Raw genomic sequence first — 20,462 nt, forward strand, 5'->3', positions numbered from 1 at the left:
AGTAAATCGCGAAGAGAAAGAGCCATAAACTGCAAAGTTATCCAATTTTTTCAAATATAATAGGGAAGGATGATGGTATAATCCGAAATCGACTCCCACCATTTAATTTGATTTCCTTCTTCTTCAATAAGAGATGCTCATGTAAGAAGGGAGTAATTCGCCCAAATTCTTGTAAACCCAAATGAACCCGGATGCCTTAAATATCTTGGATTGAATATGGATTCCAAGCAATACCGAGTTGAATAGTCGATGTTCTTGAATCGAGAATAGCAAGTCACGTACCAGCGATCAAGGTTTGAATAAATCGCCCTTAAAGTGAAGATAACCCCCAAAATGGCGAAGAAAAATCACTCCAAATAGCGAGAAATATGTCAAAAGACATCAAAAATATAAAATAAAAAGAACTGATTTTATTCAGTCAAAACTTAAAAGGAAGAAGAAATCTTGCTCATATCTGGTCCATTTTTTGACTAGATTTGAGCTAGAGGCAAATAGAGGCTAGGTTTTTTTTCTAACAGAGAAGATGAAAGGAGAGAAAAGAAAAAGTTTGGTAACAATTTTTATTTGTTGATATTGTGATGAGTTAGATTGTTAAATCTAATTATCCCCCTCATTGACTCTTCATCCTACTTGACCAAATTCAGTTTTCCCCAAATTCATTTTAGTTTTCCTAATAACAAAAGTCTTTCAAAAGGCCAATATCCTTAGGGTTATTATCTGATATTAGGTAACAAGGATACATGTATGCGAACCGTAACTAGGGTGGTTTGGGGATGCTCCAACCACCTCCAAAATTTCAAAATGCACCACAAAACTTACTTTTAAAGGGTATTTTTAGGAAATTTTTTAAAATCCCTTCCTGCAGAATTTTAACTTTAGCCCATCCTATTCGTTTAATGTGTTTCTGTCTTAATATTGGAACTTGTTGATTAATTTGGGTGAAAAAAAGAAAGAAAGGGATAAAAACTTAACTAAAATTAGTTTTGGCATTGGAATTTTTAGAATTTAGAATCACTCGAAGGAAAAATGAGTAATCACAACAAACAAGTTGAGTATTTATTTTGCTTTAGATGTAGCATTTTGGATAGTTATCGGACATTACCCAACATTCGACAACTTTATCGTATTGGACATGGGTGTTAGTTTTTATATATCTTCAGAAAATTTGTTGTATATCATATCCTGATGCTTACTGAAACGAACAAAGTATTGGCGATATCTGTTAAGATAAGTATTAATATCGGCTTTATTCTTATATGGACTTCTTGAATAATTTGTTAAGGGTTCAAATATGGATTCATGAACTATTTGTTTTATTGAATTTGAAGTTTTGAACCCTTTATGTTTTGTGTGCTAGACTATACACCAAACAGTTAATCATGTCTTTTTCTTTAGGAGAATCTATTATTAAATAAGAAGAAAATCTAATTAAATGGTCACAAATGATTTCGGATAATATTAACATTCTTTCCTACTACATAAACAAAATAGGATATCTTTATGGTTTATGGCTATTTCTCTTTGCGGTATACTTATAATTGATATCTTTAATTGTATTATTAGGATTTTAATGATATTGTATTTTGATGTTTTTGTTATTTTTGTAAGCGGTCATGTCATCATTATTTTTTGATTTTAATAAAGGGTCGGGATCATGTAACAAAAGTGTTTGACAAATCTTAATAGCCACTAGATTTTATATATCTAACGGTTCAAATCATGGATGATGTGATAGTAGAAATAATTCTATCGCCTGTTTGGTCTAGCTTAACAAATTTTTGTTCCTCGTTTTCTTTTCTTTTTCACTGATCAATAAATTTGAGATAAATATGATTAGTCTCTTATCTGCTACTGATTTGAAAATCATTCTGAGTGGTGCATGACTATATATATCATCACAGCCTTTTATATTTGTTTTTCTAATTTGATTTCACGAAGAAGAAGAAAAAAGATCACGAAATAATCAAGAGATTTGATTTGGATGGAAAGTACATTAAACTCCGATGGGTTAACTTGTAGTAAAGAGAGACCGTGAGGAGCACCATCTGAGACGATGGTTAACTAATTAAGTTATTCACAATTCCAAATTCGTACGTACTGTGTTTGAAACCCTAGTTAGTAATTCGGGATTCGATAAACGTACGGAACGGCAAACGTACGAGTATTATACGGTTTTGTAAAATTCAGATTCGGTCCAAAATTCGGTCAACGGGACGTGATTCGTCAGTAATTCGGAACGGCATACGTACGTGTATGATTCGATTTATAAATGTGAGTTCGGCTCTGAAAATTCGGTATCTATATATAACAAATAATTTGTATTTATAAGGTCATAGACCAATTTTTATGCATATGTGTGAGTTATTTAAAGAAAAAATAAACTTAATATGATGATATTAATAATATATACAACATTAGTTATCCAAGAGGACATCGTATGGTGGTTTAGATGCTTGGTTAGTGAGTTTGAGATCTCTCTCACCTTCACCTTCAAATCTCTTCAGTCGTTTTTGTTTCATAAAAATCACAACACGTCTAATATACGGTCGTGTATGCTCGGGAGGCAGTAAAACCCAAAAAATGGAGTCTTTGAAAAGTAAAAGCTAAAGAATTTATGGCGAATTAAGCGGACGTATCATTCGGGATACGTAAAATTCGTGAACGGTTCGCGAATAATTCGGAAATGCCACATAATACGCGACTTGGGTTCGGAGTTGCAAACGTACGCGAATAAGACGGTAAAATTCGTGATACGGAAAAATTTGCGAATGATTCGCGAATCATTCGCGAACTTACTAACTAGGTTTGAAACTATAGTATCCATAACCTAATATATGATTATCAATTTTATTTATACTGTATTAGACCTAATTTATGATTATCAATTTAATTTCTTGTTTTTCCATGCACGGATTATTAAATTATATTATCCATTAAACCTAATATTCATTAAAATCTTATGTATTGGAAATTACGTGTTGCTTGAGAATCAAATCATAAGAAAAATCTTTAATTTTAGGATCCATCTCAAAATTTCGGATTAGACTATTACCCATTCCACGGCAACAATAGAGCCTAATTTAAGAATCAAAGGAACCAGTAACATCAATTGGAAAAAACAAATGTTTCCTCAAATTTGTATCTACCATCTAACCCAGACATGGATGAAGAAAACAGTCTAGTATGCTTCAAGATATTGTTCTGCTTTAGTTTTTGTGCAGCTAGGGTCAATTAGTCTAAGCCAAACGAGGAATACAATTAGTTAGCATGTCCGGTCATCCATGATTTGGACCATTAGATACATAAAATCTGGAGGTTACAAGGATTTGTCGAAAGGTATTGTCAAATCCTTTTGTTAAAGGATCCCGACACTTGAATAAATTGGAATATTTTGATTGACCAAAAAAAGTTGTTTTTATTTTTATATACAAAACTAGTGACAAAACCCCTAGGTGAACAAACTAGTGATAAGAAAAAACCTGTCATATTATTTCTACCAAATAAAAACCGTTTCAAATAAAACTGGGACAAAAACCCCAAGACAAATAATAATGTGTAAATTTAGTTTTTGTTACTTTTAAAAAAGCCAAACACACCCTTCGACCTTTTCTTCTTCTTCTCTGATTTCTTCTTTCTTCCGTCTCCTTCTCCCACCATCATCATCACCAGCAGCAACAATGGAACTGCACGAGAAGAACAACGCTGATTCAAGAGGTGAAGAATTCGAGAGACGTTACCACCACCCTCCTCTGCCTCCTTCAATTCCTTAACCATCGACACCATTACCACCACCACCCCAACCTTAATTAAATCCCTAACCATAGTTTCATTTTCAAATTCAGAAGAAAACACAGGAGGATCTGGTGATGTTTTGATATTTCTGTAAGATTAGATGAATAAATTGTTGAAATTAGGGTTGCGATTGTAACTTCAATTGAAGAACAAGAAGAACAGGGATGGGTTGGTGACGAATTGATGATTGAGATCGATTTTCAAGGAAGAGATGACGGAGTGGTGATGTCAAATTTGATAACCTAATTTGTCTCATCGGCGATAGCGGTAAGAAATCACAAATTTCTTGTAATTTTTTGTTAAATTTTTTTCAAATTTGTTGGTGGAATTAGTCTGTGAGGGATCTAATTTGATGATCTTTTTTTGGTCGAAGACTTTATGATTTTTGAACTAATTTTTCATTTGAAGTTTGACAAGGATATGTATATTATTGAATGTGTACATGGATCTGTACTGAAATTTTTCTGAATCAAATTTGGTTGGTTACATTTAAGCCAAGGATTAGATGTGGATACAGAGGAGAATGAAAATTTTAAGGTGGAAGCATTTATTTGAAATGGTAGATAACATTATAATCAAGGAACCAAATGTGAAATTGAAATGGAAATGCTAATTTCACAAAACTAGGATGAGTCTTTTGGTTGTTGTTTGATGGTGGTAGTGATTGGTTGAGATGATTCTGCGGTGGATTGAGTTGTCGATCGACAAGAAGAGATGTTGAAATGAAATGGGTTTTGTGGTGTTGGGTTTTAATAGATTTGATTGTTTGTTTTGTTCCTAGGTTATGAGTGAGATGGATTTGTTGATGGCAGTGGTGACTGAAAGCTAAACTGAACTGCAGGTGATGGATTAGGATGCATATGGAACTGGGTAATAAGTCTGTTCATAATCATGGCGGCAGTGGCGGCGGAGGTGGTGGTGAGATAGCAAATATGAAATTGGTGGTAAGACATAAAGATCTTGCTCAAATTGTTTCTTGTATCAAATACTATCTTGAGAAAGCTGTTGTTGCTGGTGAGCCTGTCTCTAATCTGCTTGAAATTAGTCGTGCCCATCTAAATGAAAAGTTTGTAGTTTTGTTTTTGAATGAAAATTAAGTTTATTTGGGTTTAGGATTGATTGGGGTTTCACATTTTGACTGACCAGAAACTGTCTTTTGACAAATTTGAGTTCAAGCTAGATATCAAAACCTCCTTTGGATATTTAGTATCGATTGGATACCGGCGCGCTTGTGGAACAAGGTCCGAAGAGTCACTTTTCCACATTGGAGCAACTCTTGGCATGGGAGAATAAGCTACACCAGGAAGTTAAGGTATGCAGAATTGTACTGCTTGTTTGTGACACAAAATTGAGAACCACTAGACTAGGATATTGAACATTGAATTCATTATAAATTGGAAATTTGACCTTTGATAATTCAGATTTTAATTTGCTTGTGAAGCCATTAGGTGTCTTGTTGAGTTTCAATGTAACGTGGAGCATTAGTCTTAGTCTTAATGATTGCTTATATGTGTTATATGTTGCTTGATTTTTAGGCTCTTGAAGGGGAAAATATTGAGCATGAGAAGAAGTTATCAACATTGCAATCTTTGGAATATAGGGGAATTGGAGAAGCTAAATTGGACAAGACAAAAAGCATCTGTAAAGAAGCTGCAGTCAATGATTTTGGTAACATCACAGCTGTGTCCACTACTTCATATGTTATCGTCCAAGTTAGGGACACTGAGCTTATTCAACTAGTTGAATATGCCACGGGTAACTCAATTCTCCTTGTTCAATTTTTTCTTTAATCTACATGCTGCCAGTGTCAGGAAGTTGCTTGCATCTTAATTGTTTAGTGTTTGTAGCCTATCCAACCTTGAAATTAAATAAATCTCATGCTTAAGAATTTCATTTGTCACAATATGCATGACTTTCGCCCGATTATACTCTCCTAGGTGTCCTGATATCTTTGTTCTTGTTTGGTTATCAACTCTGTATATGTTGACCTACGTTCGTAGCTAGTAAAATGCGATGTAATCAACAATGGATGTTTGATTTGTGTTGATATCACAAAACTCATATCATAGGCTTCGAACTTGTCTACAGCTTGTTCATTAACCATGTGCTAAGTAATAAGAAATTGCTTATTTATGTCATAAAAGTATGAAATGCAGGTTCATGTACATGTGGAGGTCAATGAATCAATAACATGCAGGTTCATGTACGTGTGAAGTTGAATTATGACGAAACCAATTATGGTTTCATCTTATTTATGATGAAACCAAAATTGGTTCCATATATCAATGAACATGTATAATATCTCTTATAATTTTTCTTACAGTTGAAATGGGAAGCAATTGCAGGTGGTGAATTGGATTGTGGAGCTGAGTAGAGTCAGCTAGGAGATGTTGCTGCCGCTGCTTTCAGATTGGCAGTGTGCAAGTGTAGTTGCTGGTATTTTTGATATGGTTATTGCAGTGATGGGTTTGATATGGTTATTTCCGTGACAGGGTCTTGTGACGAGTTTCATTTGATGCTGCTAGTAAGCTCCGGTTGCAGCTGAAGTTAATATTATAAAGAAGGTGGTACTGGTGTTGGCTTTGAGTTGGTTCTTTATGAAGAATGGTTTGAGCTGATGCTTGAGAATGGTTTTTAAGTACAGTTGCAGGTTGAGAGTGTAGAGAAGAACTGAGATGCCTATGTTGGTGGTGATTATGAACTGCAGCTGGTGATAATCAGAATCCATGGAGGAACTGGTGTTGCTCTGGTTGAATTAATATTGATATTGCAGGTCCAGTTGAAGATCAAACTGAGCCTGAGATGGAGCATTTGTGGTGTTCAGGTATGAGCTTGAACTGAAATGGAAGGCAGTAATGCAGTGGGTATGGGATTTGAAGTGAATTTGTAGTTGCAGGTGCAATGAAGTGGTGCAATACAATGAGGAATTGCCTGTAAACCTAGATGGAAAGATATACGAGGTGAAGCTGAGTAATGGGTCTTGAGACATAACTGGTGATATTGCTGTTGAAGCGCAAAAACCAATTATGGTTTCATCTTATTTATGATGAAACCAAAATCGGTTTCATCGTATTTCAACAATGTATTTCTATCCATGAAGATGTATAATACCTCTTAAAAAATTTCTTGCCGGAGATTTCTCACGAAACCAAGATGAAACCAAAATCGGTTTCATCGTATTTATGATGAAACCAAAATTAGTTATATCGTATTTTTGGGAGGTGGTGGTGGTGGGCGGTCGTGGTGCTGATTTTGGTCGGCGGTGGTCGACAGTGGTGGTGCTGGATGGTAGGGTGGCTGGTATTGGTGGTGCAATTATGTAGTATCGGTGGTGGTGGTGGTGGTCGGAGGTGGTGGCGGTGGTGGTGCTGGATGGTAGGGTGGCTGGCAATGGTGGTGAAATTGCGCGGGGGGGGCGGCGGCGGTGGTGGTCGGTGGGGGGCGGCGGTCGGTGGCGGCGGTGGTGTCGGTGGCGGCGGCGGCGCGGAGCTACGGTGGTCGTTGGCGGCGGCGGTGGCGGCAAAAGGTGGCGTTGGCGGTGGTCGGAGGTGGTGGCGGTGGCGGCGGTTGTCGGAAGTAGTGGCGGTGGTTATCGGTGGCAGCGTTGCTTATTGGTGATTGTTTATTTCTTGTTGGGGGTGACAATATAATAAGAATTAAAGTGGTTGATTTTTGTTTTTGTTGGGGTGATTTAAACTAGAAGGGTAATATAGACAGTTTATATTAAATGAGGTTTTTGTGAACAATTTGTTTTGTTGGAGTTTTTGTATATGGATAGTGACACCTTTAGGGTTATAACTCGCGGACCGTTTTATATATCTAAATAGTTTTTCTTTATGTTACAAATTATACTACCTTTATGTCGAAAATTAGTGCTTCTTGCATGTCTCGGTATGTAGAATTTCCTACCGACATAAGTTAGTCGGTTTCCTATTTCTAGTCTGCTTCTTAATTTAGGATTTCCTAGCTTGCTTCTTAAATTAGGTTTTGCTTCATGTTTTATTTTTTAGTTTTGTTGATTTCTTTTTTCTAGTTTATTGAAGCCTATATAAGGTATTATAGAAGAGATTCACAACAATAACAACAACTAGTTTATGAGAAGTTTTCTTTCAGTATTCTTTCTTTCTTGATTCTCGTCTTTATATTATCACAGCATTATTTGTGTTATCTATCAAAGCAAGGTTGAGTGGAACCTATTTGATAGAAATCCTGAAAGAGAAGTCTAGTTGTTTTCTTTTATTCTTGTTTGTCAAGATGAATAGTGGTAATTCTGCTCAAGCATGTGTGGAGAAGCTTGTAGGTAATAACTACAAATATTAGATTTGTGTGCTGAAGCTTGTTTCCAAGGTCAATTTTTATGGGATCTTGTTAGTGGTGATGACGTTATTCCTGTAGAAACTCTAGAGAATGCTGAATCATGAAGAAAATGGAAGATAAAGTGTGGAAATCTTTGTATGATTTTAGGACATCGGTCAGTAAGGACCATATTGATCATGTTCGTAACAAAAAGTCGCTGATTTTTTTTTGGGATGACCTTAAAAGGTTAAATATGAAGAAGGATATTGCTAAGCTGCAATTTCTTGAGAATGAGCTTGCAACATTAAGTCAAGGAAGTATGTATATCTATGATTTATTTATGAAAGTTAAAAATCTTTGCTGTGAAATTTCAGAATTAGATGAGAAGGAGCCAATCAGTGATGCTCGGATCTGGCGTCATATTATTTGTTGTTTGAGAAAGGATTCATTCCATTTAGTTATTTTGTACAAGGATGGACAACTCAACCGTTCATTATTGAGTTAGAAAATCTTCTTTCTATCCAGGAAGCTTTAATATGAAGCAAATGCCAAGCAAGCATAACTCAGAAGATGTATTATTTATCAAAGAAAAGTCAAAGCACAAGAATGTGAGATGTATTTCAGAGAGAAGAATAAAAACCTTCAATGTTTCAAACGTGGGAAGCTTAATCACATAGCATGGTATTGTCGTACAAAATATGAAGAATGGCTTCAATGTGGTAGGTTTGGAAAACGACATCACACCCGGCAGAGATGTTATGCAAAACTTAGGGTTAAAAATGCAAATGCAGTTCATGAGAAGAAGGAAGAAACCCAAAGTAGGAGCAATATTTTTCCATTGAAGTTGCTGATGTAAAAGAAACTAAGAAGTTGTGTGATGCGAATGCTTTTGTTATACAAATGAATGGATTGTCGACTCTGGTTGCTCTCATCATGCAACTAGAAATGAATCTTTACTTTTGTCAGTCCGTAGACATGATGGAAGATGAGCTATTGTTATCGTTGATAACTTAGTGCATCCAGTGGTGAATGAAGGGAAGCAGGATCTTAAAGTTAACAACATAAACTGTGACAAAATAAATTTAGATAATGTCTATCACGTGCCATGACTAAGAAATAATCTTTTCTCTGCCCCTCATATAACCAAGTTAGGGAGGTACGTTTTTTTTGGGTCCAGATGATGTACAAATTATTGAGAATAAACAATCTTTGACAGATGATATTCTTTTTACTGTAAAGAAAAAAGAATCCTTGTTTGTTATGACTGCAAGTGAAGATGTTGTAAAGAATACTAAATTGAATGATCGTGCATCTAGATGGCATGCAAGATTATGACATATAAGCTACCAACTATTGCAACAAATCTCTTCAAAGAATTACTTGAAGGTGTTCCTGATATGGACATAATAAAACATGATGTTTTTTTTCCAAGACTACGAATTCGGTAAATATCATCGTCTCCCTTTTAAAAGGTCAGTTAACCGTTCATCCAAGATGTTTGAGTTACTACATTCAGATGTAATCAGTCCAACCAGAATACCAAGCTACAATGGTTTTCATTATGTGTTAATTATCATTTACTCAAGATATAAATGGGTGTATTTTATGGGGACAAAAGGTGAATCTTTATCAAAGTTTCTGGAGTTCAAAAACACGATAGAGGAGTTTGGGTCGAAGATAAAATGCTTGTGAATAGACAATAGAGGTGAATACATGTCAGATGAGTTTCTTATTATTGCATCCATCACGGTATTCGTCTACAAATGACATGCCCAAGCACCCCGCAACAGAATGGAGTAATAGAACAGAAGACCGCACATCTTACCTCAGTGATTTTATCATGGTTATACAATAAGAATCATCCCATAGAACTTTGGGTTGAAGCAATTTAATGTTCTTGTCATGTGGTTAACCAACTATCGCCATGGCCAGGTACTGAAAAATCTCCATTTGAAATTTTATTCAATAAAAAACCAGGTATGAGTTACTTTCGTATATTTGGGTCTATTTGTTATGTGCATGTTCCTAAAAGCAACAAAACTAAATGAAGGAAAGGGTTATGATCCATGTAGGAAAATGTGGAAATGTATGAATCCAAAAACAAAAAGTGTGTTTCCTCTCGAGAAGTGGTGTTCGATGAGGTGTCCACATATTACATTATTTCTAACCTTGTTACCATCTTGGAGTATGATGATGATGATCTTGTAGTTGTAGATGGTGAAAATTCAGAAAGTACCCAAATGATTCTACTTGATGGCATTGACAACATTCCAGTTTATGACGACACTACAAGTGACAGGGTGAGTAACTCTTTAGTCTCAAATTAGCAAGAAGGGTCTCCAAGAAGGTAAACTAGAGCAAGGAAGCAACCCAATCATTTAAGATATTATGAAGTACAATTAAATCTATACACTGTGATACATGATTTCTTTCAAGAAATATGAGGTCTTGAGTCTTCATGCTACAAAGAAGCTCAAGGAATTTTAGAATGAGAGGATGCGATGCAAGAAGAAATTTCTTCCCTCGAGAAGAACAATACATGTGAGCTTGTACCTAAGTTGAAAGACACAGACCTGGTAACTTGTAAATGGGTTTACAAGTTAAGAAGGAGGCTGATGGGACTGTCGATCGGTACAAAGCATGTCTGGTTGCTCGTGGGTTCCCACAAAATTATGGTGTCATCTCCTTTGCATCGCACAATTCTTGGAACTTATGGCAGTTTGATGTGAAAAATGCATTTCTCTATGGTTAATTAGATCGAGAAATTTTTATGGAATAGTCTCATGGTTTTATTTCTGGATAATACCCCAGATTATGTTTGTCGACTGAAGTAGGCGTTGTACGGTATTAAGCAAGCTTCACGAGCTTGGTACGATAAGATTGTGGTATATCTTACATTTTGTGGCTTTAAGCTTTCAGGTTCAGATTCCAGTTTATTTGTTAAGATGAAATAAGATATGTGTACCATGATCTTATTATATGTGGATGATATGATAATCACTGGAGACGATGTTGTTGAAATTGCACGTCTTCAAGGTTATTTATATATGTTCGGTTTGAAATGAAAAACTTAGGAGAAGTTGAATGTTTCTTTGGATTGAAGTAGAAACGATGATGGTTATTTTGTCTCTCAAAAGGGGGTGGTATGCAGTGGAACAGTCCAGCATGGATGAGGCGAAACCAATGGATACACCTATTGGGACTTGTCTCAAATTACAAAAATATTAAAGGAAGTTACTAAAGATGCAACCTTATACAGACAACTTGTGGGTATTTTAATCTATTTAACTATCACAAGACCCGATATTCTATAGGTCGTTGGGGTGATTTCTCAATTTATGGAAAAAACTTGTGTTTCTCACTGCATTGCATCAAAAAAGAATTTTGTGTTATGTAAAAGGTACTTTAAAGTATGAACTTATGTACAAAGGCAGTAAAGATTCCTCTTTGCATGAATTAGATGATACAGATTGGGCTGGTGATGTGAAAGATAGATGCTCAACTACTGGGTATGTTTTCTATATGGGCTCAACAACAGTTTCTTGGTGCAGTAAGAAACAACAAACTGTGGCTCTTTCTAACACTGAAGCAGAATATGTGGCATCAGCTATGGATACACAAGAGTGTATTTGGATGAAAAGATTGACTGGTGATATCAGCAGTAAGATAGATTATCCGGTGCCAACTAAACGTGATAACCAAAGTGCAATGAAGCTCGCAGGGAAGAGTATTTCGTGCTCGCGGCAAACACATTGAAATTCAGTACCAGATTGTTTATGAAAAGGTGCTAAATCGAGAAATTGAACTACAAAACATCCCAAGTGAAGAACAAGTTACACATGTCTATACAAAAGCACTTGGAAAAGTTAAGCATGAAAAATTCAGGAGTGTTCTTGGAATAGTTGATCGTAAGTATGCACTGAGAGGGAGTGTCGAAAATTAGTGCTTCTTACGTGCCTTGGTATGTAGGATTTCCTACCGACATCAGTTAGTTGTTTCCCTAATTCTAGCATTCTTTTTAATTTAGGATTTTGTAGCATGCTTCTTAACTTAGTTTTGCTTCCTATCTTTAGTTTATTTCTTAGTTTTGTTGATTTCCTTTTTCTAGTTTATTGAAGATTATATAAGGCCTGGTATTATAGAAGAGGTCCACAACAATAACAACAACTAGTTATAAGAAGTTATCTTTCAGTATTCTTTCTTCCTTGATTCTTGTCTTTGTATTATCATACCATTGTTTGTGTTACTTTATACAATATTATGTTGTATTCTAATCATTTAACATATGACGAAAATATGTGCTGGATTCATATTTGTCATACTAGTTATACACGTAAATACATCACCCATATTTTCCCCAAATCATGAGTGCTTGACCGCATGGTGACCATTTTTTTATTTTGTCAAATCTAATAATACCATGTCCTCAACTTTTTCCGTACAAAAAATTGCTATTGAAATAGGTCTAGTGATTTGAGGTTCGGTATTCCACAAATTCCCAATGCAAAAACCCTGGCGAAAAACAAAGCTTTCAAGAGTTGAAGTAAAGAATTTTAGAATCCAAAATGAAGTAGGTAATCAATATCCGTCAATCTAGTTGGACATCTTTACTTAATGAGCTATTTTTCTCTCTGACTTTTTTAGCGGTGATTTTCCTTCTGTATGGCGAAAACCATTATCCGTTTATAAGATTGACTAGAAGCCATGTACTAATTTATTTCAAAATATGATGTGGCATAACTTTAGAATCCTCACTAGTTTGGGACCTATAGGTTTTATTTGAGGTCCATCATTAGAAGACAAAAAAAAGACATTTTGAAGTAAAATGGAATACCCTTCATCCAACTATTTTACTTAATGGATAATTTACCTTTGACTAATTAGTATTAATTCGGGTAATTAATTGACGTTTAATCTTGTTAACCTAGAAATCAATTAATGTTAATTCATCATCAAAACATGAAACTTTTTTGATTTTTTTTGGAAAAACATCAACTCAGAATCGGTGGATCTTCATGCCCTCGTATACTGATTATAAGTTAATATTTTAATTCACGAATAACACCCAGAATCGGTGCATATTACCTACTATATAGCCCGATTGTAAGAATCCGTGAGCATGCTACGCACACATAGGACAATTCCTAATACTACATTAAAAGCATCGGTTCATACAAGTGCTCATAAAAATCGATTATGTGTTAAAATTATAGAAATAAAAGAATCTGGACAACATATTTAACTGGTAAGTTTACAGTTGCAAATGTTGTACAACAAATAAGAAAGAAATATCTTGTTATAGCTTGGACAAAATATGTGTGGAGTCTGTGTATTCATCCATACACGTCCTGCAACTTGTGGAAAATTCTCAAAGGTGCATGTGCAACTAAAGAAAATGTCAGAAAGAAAGGTTCTAATACAGTGTCTAAAAGTTACTTATGTGGCAATGGTCAAGACACATGGAGCACATTTTTTGGGAATGTTCTTTCAGCAATGGTATTTGGCACTGCTTGGAGGTATGTTCAAATTCTCTGCTCCTAACAATGTTGATGAAGTACTTAATTGTGTCAAAAATCAGAGTGCCGCAGTTAGACAAATATGGTATATAAGCACATTTTCTTTAATTGTGGAACTGTAGATGATAAGAAATCTGAAAATGTATGAAGACATAAATCCTAATGCAGAGAAACTTCAACACATGATACTAAACTTCACAAAGGAATGTGGGCTAAGAATCAATGGAACTATGAGAAACCGTGTATATGATTTGAACATTGTAACGAGTTTTGGTATTAGAGGAATCAAAACCAAGATTTCTACAGTGAAAGAAGGTTTCTTCAGATTGCCTAACATAAATCAAACCTTAATTTATTGTGACGAAGCTGCAAAGGGTAATCCAGGAGTTTCATGTTTTGGTTCTGTGGGCAGAAACAAGGATGGAGTTTGTTTGTGTACAGTTAGTGGTGGATTGGGTATAGCTACAAACTACATTGTTAAAGTTATGGCCTTGATAGCTGCAGGTGAATGGGATGTAAGGCTACGTCTAATGGATGTGTTATTTAGTTTAGATTCTACAACAGTTATTCTTTCTTTCACTAAGGGCAAAAACCCTTGGATAGTGTTAAATAGATGGAAAAGAGTGACTAGTCTCTTAAGAAGTATAACTTTCAGGCATTCATATAGAGAAGTTAATTTTTCAGCTGACAAATTAGTCAAAAGGGGGCTTTGACTAATCTCAAAATAGGAAAAACAAGATTTTTTTGGAATAATGGAGCAGGAGGATGCACCCTACTTTGGATTTTCTTGAGAAATAATAGTTGTATAGCCCCTTTCTGTTATGATTTTTGTATTCTTTAGCTTTATTGAATATTAGTCTCGGCATGTCAAGACTAATTTTTACATTCATTTGATCCTTTTAGTAATAAAAGTTATATGATTTAGCAAAAAAAAAAAAAAAGTTGTGTATTCTCCACTAAGAATCGGATTATGTGCACATTTACATGAACCGATTATAGTCTTAGCAGTTAAGAAATCAAAGCTATATAATCGTTTTATGTGAATGTTCACATAATCCGATTCTAGCAATAAAAAAAACTCATATAGAAAATTGGGAGTTTCTTCCGTACCAAAATCTGGGGATATGGGCTTCAACATCAACCGATTCTGGTTAAATGTTCAACCAGAAAACACATACAGAATAATCAGTTGACGTGGCCATGAACATAGACCGATTATCTTAGGAATCGGTCAATATGGACATGGATGTCGACTGATTTTGGTTAAACACATAAACCCAAAATTGTTCATATTTTTCAATTTTGAATGGATAAACCTCACAAGTACAATTAAGAGTAACGGGTTGTAGACGATGTTTAATTTGAGTTTTTTTTTTCCAAAAAGGATGATGAAATTTCCTTTAAATCGATTGATGAAGCTAGGTTTTAATTTTAGTTTGTGAGGGAAATTATTTGAATTGGTTATAATTTTTAAAGGAATTGAATATATTTAAAATCTGGAAGAATAAGGTTTAGGATTGAATTTTAATAATGAGGATAATTTAGTACTTTTAACTAGTTTAGTCACTCCTCATCCCTTTAATCTAGACGGGTGAAGAAAATAGTAGGCCTCGAATAAAACCTATAAGCCCAAACTAACCAAAAATCTAAGTGGACGAAGAAAATAATAGGATTCAAATAAAATCTATAAGCCCCAACTAACCAGAATTAGAGTATATAAAATTTAGGTCACTGGATTTAGTTTGTACGAACGAAAATGTTTTAGTTTGGCACTTCAACTTATTCGTAGACGATTAAAACAAGATAACATGACCATATGCAGGGGCGGAGCCAGCCCATTGCATGGGGTTGCAATTGCATCCCCTGCCCAGCTGGCTCCAAAACCTAATTTACGCCCAACAAGAATTTTTTTTCATATACAAGCCTATTTTTGCTTCTTTGCACCCCCTAAAAATATTTTTTTACACCCCCATCTCGTAATCCTAGCTCCTCCCCTGACCATAGGTAAATAGTTATGCATAGCCAGTTTGGTTCCTCCGAGCACATAAATCACGATGAGGTCCACGTGTACACAAACAAATCGCATTTGAGGATAAAAACGTTAAGGTGAATAAATCAGATATGAAATGATGCAAATACGGTGACTCATCGACTCAGAGTCTACGGAATCGTCATTGTCTAGTCCATAGAGTGTGATTCCGTGCCATTTCATATTTACGAAGCACATATCACTGAGTATAATAATAAAAGCAGTAAAATGAGTAAAGTGCTGAAATATAAATGAGACAAATTTACGTGGTTCGGCATTAAGGCCTACGTCCACGGGGGTTGGTGTTTCACTATGTGTCTGGGAATTACAAAGATAGTCGAATGACTCTGTCTAAATTACGAAGCTAAAAGGGGAAATGGGGATCATACTTCTCTTCCTATTTCTCTCTCCTATGTTTACTAAGAATTCCTTGACCACCTCTCTCTTAGTGGAGAAGGGTATTTATAGGGTTGATACATGGGGCCCACTGTCAGAGATAGTTGCAACCTTTTCTTCTCGTTCTTTATACCGATGCCGCTGGTATCCTCGTTCTGAACCGATGCACCCAGCGGCTATGCCAAATGACGATTGGTCACTTTTTTCTCATCCACAGATCGATTGACACGTACCCTATGCCTATGGTATTTAATGCTGGTGGTTGGGATTGTCTGACGCGTCAGACAGATGTCTGATGCCCCTGTCACATCTTCGTCGGTGGAGTTAATCTCCAGCGTTGGTTTTGGGTCTGCCTTGAGATGGGATAATACATATCTTTGGGTGCTCTTCAGTACTTCGCGGTAGCTTGTACCTTCAGTGTTCCCTGATCCTGAGTCATTGGATCATCGTGAAGATTAACAAATATAGCGATAGAGGTTTCCTGGGTGTTGGGATGTGGCATCGTATCTTGATGACCTACTGCTGCATGTCTTCCACGTGTACTTCCATCGTATCTTAAGGTGAGTGTTCCACTTTGCTATCCTTCCTACTTTCCCAGCACTCTTGAGAACCGCTTCCAACGGTGCTTTGCATGGAACCCGAACATAGTGAGTCAAAAAATAAGTCCTTAGCTTTTGGGTAGCCCACACTAGCGCCAAAATGAGCTTCTCGATCTTCGTATAGTTTCTTTCTGCCATGTTGAGAGTTTTGCTGACGTGATAAATAGGTTGCTCTATCTTTGTATTCGTCTTGACCAATACTGCGCTGATCCAGTACTTCGTCGGGATCGGGCTTTTATAGGATTGGCATCATGGCTAGATATTCCTTGATCTTTTGAAAAGCTTCTTCGGATTCAGCGGTCCATTCAAACTTGCTCATTTTTTTGAGGATGTTGAAGAAATGTTCGCATTTGTCCGATGACCTGGCGATGAATCTTCCCAGAGCTGCTAAGGATCCGTTGAGATTCTGAACTTCTTTCAAGTTCTTCGGGGATGGCATTTCTACGATGGCTTGGAACTTCGCGGGATCTACTTCGATGCCCCTCTTTGTTACTAGATACCCAAGGAATTTCCCTGAGGTGACGCCGAACGTGCATTTTTCTGGGTTCACTTTCATGTTGTGCTTCCTCATAGCTTCGAAGATGTCCCTCAGGTCTTGATGGTGATCCTTGCGTAACTTGCTTTTGACGAGCATATCGTCAACGTAGACTTCTAAGGTGTTCCCAATCCATGGTTTGAAGACAGTATCAACCATCTTCTGGTATGTTGTCCATGCATTTCGAAGTCCGAAGGGCATCCTTGTGTAACAATAGAGGCCGTACGGGGTGTAGAATGTTGTATGTTGTTGATCTTCTTCTGCCAATGCCACTTGGTTGTAACCAGAATATCCATCCATGAACGATAACTCTTCGTATCCTCCGACAGCCTCTACCAATTGATCAATGCTTGGAAGTGGGTAACTATCCTTCGTACATGCTTTATTGAGGTTGGTGAAATCGATGCATATTCTGACTCCTCCATTCCTTTTCGGCACTATGACCATATTCGAGATCCACGTTGGATATTTGACTTCCTTGATGAATCCTGCTTTTAACAGCTTGCAGAGTTCCTTCTCAATAGCTTTGTGATACTCTGGTGCTACTTTTCATACCTTCTGCCTGAAGGGCGGGTTGCCTGGCTTTATACGAAGCTCGTGTGGAATTATCCTCGATCAATCCCTGACATGTCTCCTAATTTCCACACAAAGATATCTGCGTATTCCTTGAGCAACTTGATCAGAGATATCTCTATTTCTTTGTCCATTAAGGTCCCTATCTTGATCATCTTCGGATTTTCTTCGTTCCTTATATTGATCTCCTTCACGGGTTCTACGGATGTGAACGTAGGTTTTGCTTCCCCTAGGAGAGGGACATTATTTAATTGCTATTTGGTAGGCTCTTCAGCCTCCTTTGCTGTCGAAGTACTTGCCTCAGCGTTTAGAACGATGCTCTCCTTTGTCATACTCCTTCAAGAAATCTCTTCGAGATAAAGATCAATTGCCTTCTCCTTCACAGCCTCTTTATTTCGGGATCTTCCGTATTTCAGCTGTTTATCTTGTTCATTATTGAGTTGATTTTGTAGAGCCTGAAATTCCCGAGCGGTGACCTGATTTCCCTTTATTTCCATTACTCCTTCGGGTGTCGGAAATCTAAGGTACTGGTGATAGGTCGTTGCCACTCCTTTGAGCTTGTGTACCCATCTTCGGCCAATGATGGCGTTATAGGGGGAAGGAGCGTCCACTACACTGAATCGAGTATCAACTTTCATTGGTCCTGCGTCTACTTGCAAAACAATGTCTCCTAACGGCTTGGTAGGTACCCCATTGAACCCGTAGATGGTATAATACGAAGACATCAGCTGTTCGTCGTTAAGCTCCATTCGCTTGAATGTGTCGTAGAATAGAACGTTAACTGAAATCCCTCCATCAATGTGGATCTTATTGATGTTGCATCCTGCCACTGGTAAGGTGAGGACCAAGGGGTCGTTGTGATCTTCCATATCCTCCTCGATGTCTTCTGCATCGAAGGTCATCGGCGCGTTCATCCATTGCTCGTGTTCGTCCACTTCCACCCCATCGATCTTGTATAATTCACAGTAGTCTTCGAATTGTTTCTTTAACCTTTTCCCTATCTATGTTGTTAGCGAGGGTCCTGTAGCTTCGGAACATGAGATGGTGTTGAGTGTTCGGTTTCCCTCTGGAAGTTGAACTTGCTTGCTTCGTTTGGTCCTATCTTCGTCATCTGCCTTCTGTATGTACTGCCTGAGGTCGCCTGCGTCAATCAACTTTTGGATCATTATTTTGAGATTCTTTCATTTCTCGGTCTGGTGGCCGTTGAAACAGTGATATTCGCAGTAATATCTTGATTTCTCGGTCCTAGGGGGATGCTTCCCTTTGGACCAAGTCCATTCCAGACCTTCTTGATACTTGATTTCTCGTAGGACGCGAGTGTAGTTGGTATTCAATTTTGTGAAGACTTGATCTTCGAATTTCCGATCGTCACGCCGACGATCATCTCTTCGTCCTCTGATATCTTCGCGTGGACGTTCTGCTGAGTTACCCCTTTTGGATCCGCTGACTTGTTTGGCTGAGTTGGTCCGATGCGATCTCTGCGTTTGAGCCCTTGGATTTTTTCGCTGAGTTTCTTCCAAACGGGCATGCTTCTCGATGATGATTCGAAGATCTCCTTCGGTTGTTGGCACACTTCCATGGATCTCAACGAATAGAGGGATCATTCTATCCAAACCCCACTTGTAACAGTTGATGCTAACCACTAGATCTACGTTCCCTATAGCTTGACAAATCTTGTGCCACTTGTCGGTATATTCCCTGATCGTCTCCTTGTAAGCTATTGTCAGTGAAAAGATCTTGTCCATCCCGGCGTTGACGGCCTTGTTGTAGATGTACGTTCTTAAGAATCTCTCAGTGAGATGGCTGTAAGCATCGATGGAATTGGGCGGTAAGTTGTCAAACCAAGATAGTGCCGACCCCTTTAGACTTGAAGGAAAGTATCTGCAAAGGACTGCATCGTTTTGATCCCATCGGGCTAAGACGCGATTATAGTACCGAAGATGAGCTGCAGGGTCGCTAGATCCGTCGTTACATTCGAATGCTGGGATGGGACACTTTTGAGGGATGAGCGCTTTGGCCAGGTGGTGGGTCAGAGGTGTGGTGTTAGCTTCTCTCATCACCTCTTCTAGTATTCTTCCTCATTGTCTAGCTTTCAACTATTTGATTTCATCCATCATATCCGTACAAAGATCTTTCATTGACCGCTGATGATCTTCTTGGATCCTGGATCGTCTCGGTCTTTGGTTCTCACTATCGAAGTAGTCTGAATCATCGAGATCGTAATCTGGGTCGGATGATCCGTTTCCTCTGGCCGCTTTTCGGTTCAATGGTTCGGGATCATTTACGTTCGTCAAGATGATTCGTCGATCGTGATTAGGATCGGGAGCTTTAGAATTGGCTTCGTCATGCTGGGGGGCCGCTTCTAAGCTCTGGGCAATCTTGTCTTTGAGTTCTTGGTTTTCTCGATCTAGCAATGCTACGACATCCGCGTACACCTTTTGTTTTTTTTTAATTCCTCAAGCTCCGCCATCAGTTGGGGGGAATGATTCGATCCTTGGTTCGGAGTTCCGATCTGCCTTTGTCCTATAATGGCCACAGTATGATCTTCATTAAACGTTTGGACCAAAGGATTATGCGGATCGGTGGTTGTTACACGGAGTTCGACACGAGGGAACGCTGGTTGGTTTCTGTCAGCGAAGGCTGGATAACTGGTAGAGTTTGGTTCAGCTGATTTGTTGGTGGCATTCCGAAGGCTGGTTGTTGCATTGTTGAGTCCGCAAATCCTT

The 20,462-nt window shown here is 37.4% G+C and overlaps 2 protein-coding genes and 1 pseudogene across 2 annotated transcripts; 1 reads left to right on the plus strand and 2 right to left on the minus strand.

Moving 5' to 3' along the window:
* Positions 1-4,652: 4,652 nt before the first annotated feature.
* Positions 4,653-5,982, plus strand: LOC113295319 (annotated as a pseudogene).
* A 12,092-nt stretch (positions 5,983-18,074) lies between these two features.
* Positions 18,075-18,638, minus strand: LOC113295320. The gene has a single exon (XM_026543667.1). It carries the CDS (start codon positions 18,636-18,638, stop codon positions 18,075-18,077), a length of 564 nt encoding a protein of 187 aa, XP_026399452.1.
* Positions 18,639-18,737: 99 nt separating this feature from the next.
* Positions 18,738-19,793, minus strand: LOC113295321. Its single transcript, XM_026543668.1, has 2 exons — positions 19,022-19,793; positions 18,738-18,877 (listed from the first exon to the last, which is right to left on the minus strand). Exons 1-2 carry the CDS (start codon positions 19,791-19,793, stop codon positions 18,738-18,740), a joined length of 912 nt encoding a protein of 303 aa, XP_026399453.1.
* Between the last annotated feature and the right edge of the window lie 669 nt (positions 19,794-20,462).

Source organism: Papaver somniferum, chromosome 7 (assembly GCF_003573695.1).
Source record: "Papaver somniferum cultivar HN1 chromosome 7, ASM357369v1, whole genome shotgun sequence".
Lineage (NCBI taxonomy): Eukaryota > Viridiplantae > Streptophyta > Magnoliopsida > Ranunculales > Papaveraceae > Papaver > Papaver somniferum.

Excerpts from the sequence above, each read along its gene's own strand:
- LOC113295320 (XM_026543667.1), bottom strand. The coding sequence starts at position 18,638 with ATGACCTTCGATGCAGAAGACATCGAGGAGGATATGGAAGATCACAAC.
- LOC113295321 (XM_026543668.1), bottom strand. The coding sequence starts at position 19,793 with ATGAGAGAAGCTAACACCACACCTCTGACCCACCACCTGGCCAAAGCG. Across the intron at positions 18,878-19,021 it reads AGAAATCAAGTATCAAGAAG|GCGACCTCAGGCAGTACATA; the intron begins GTCTGGAATGGA and ends TGATTGACGCAG.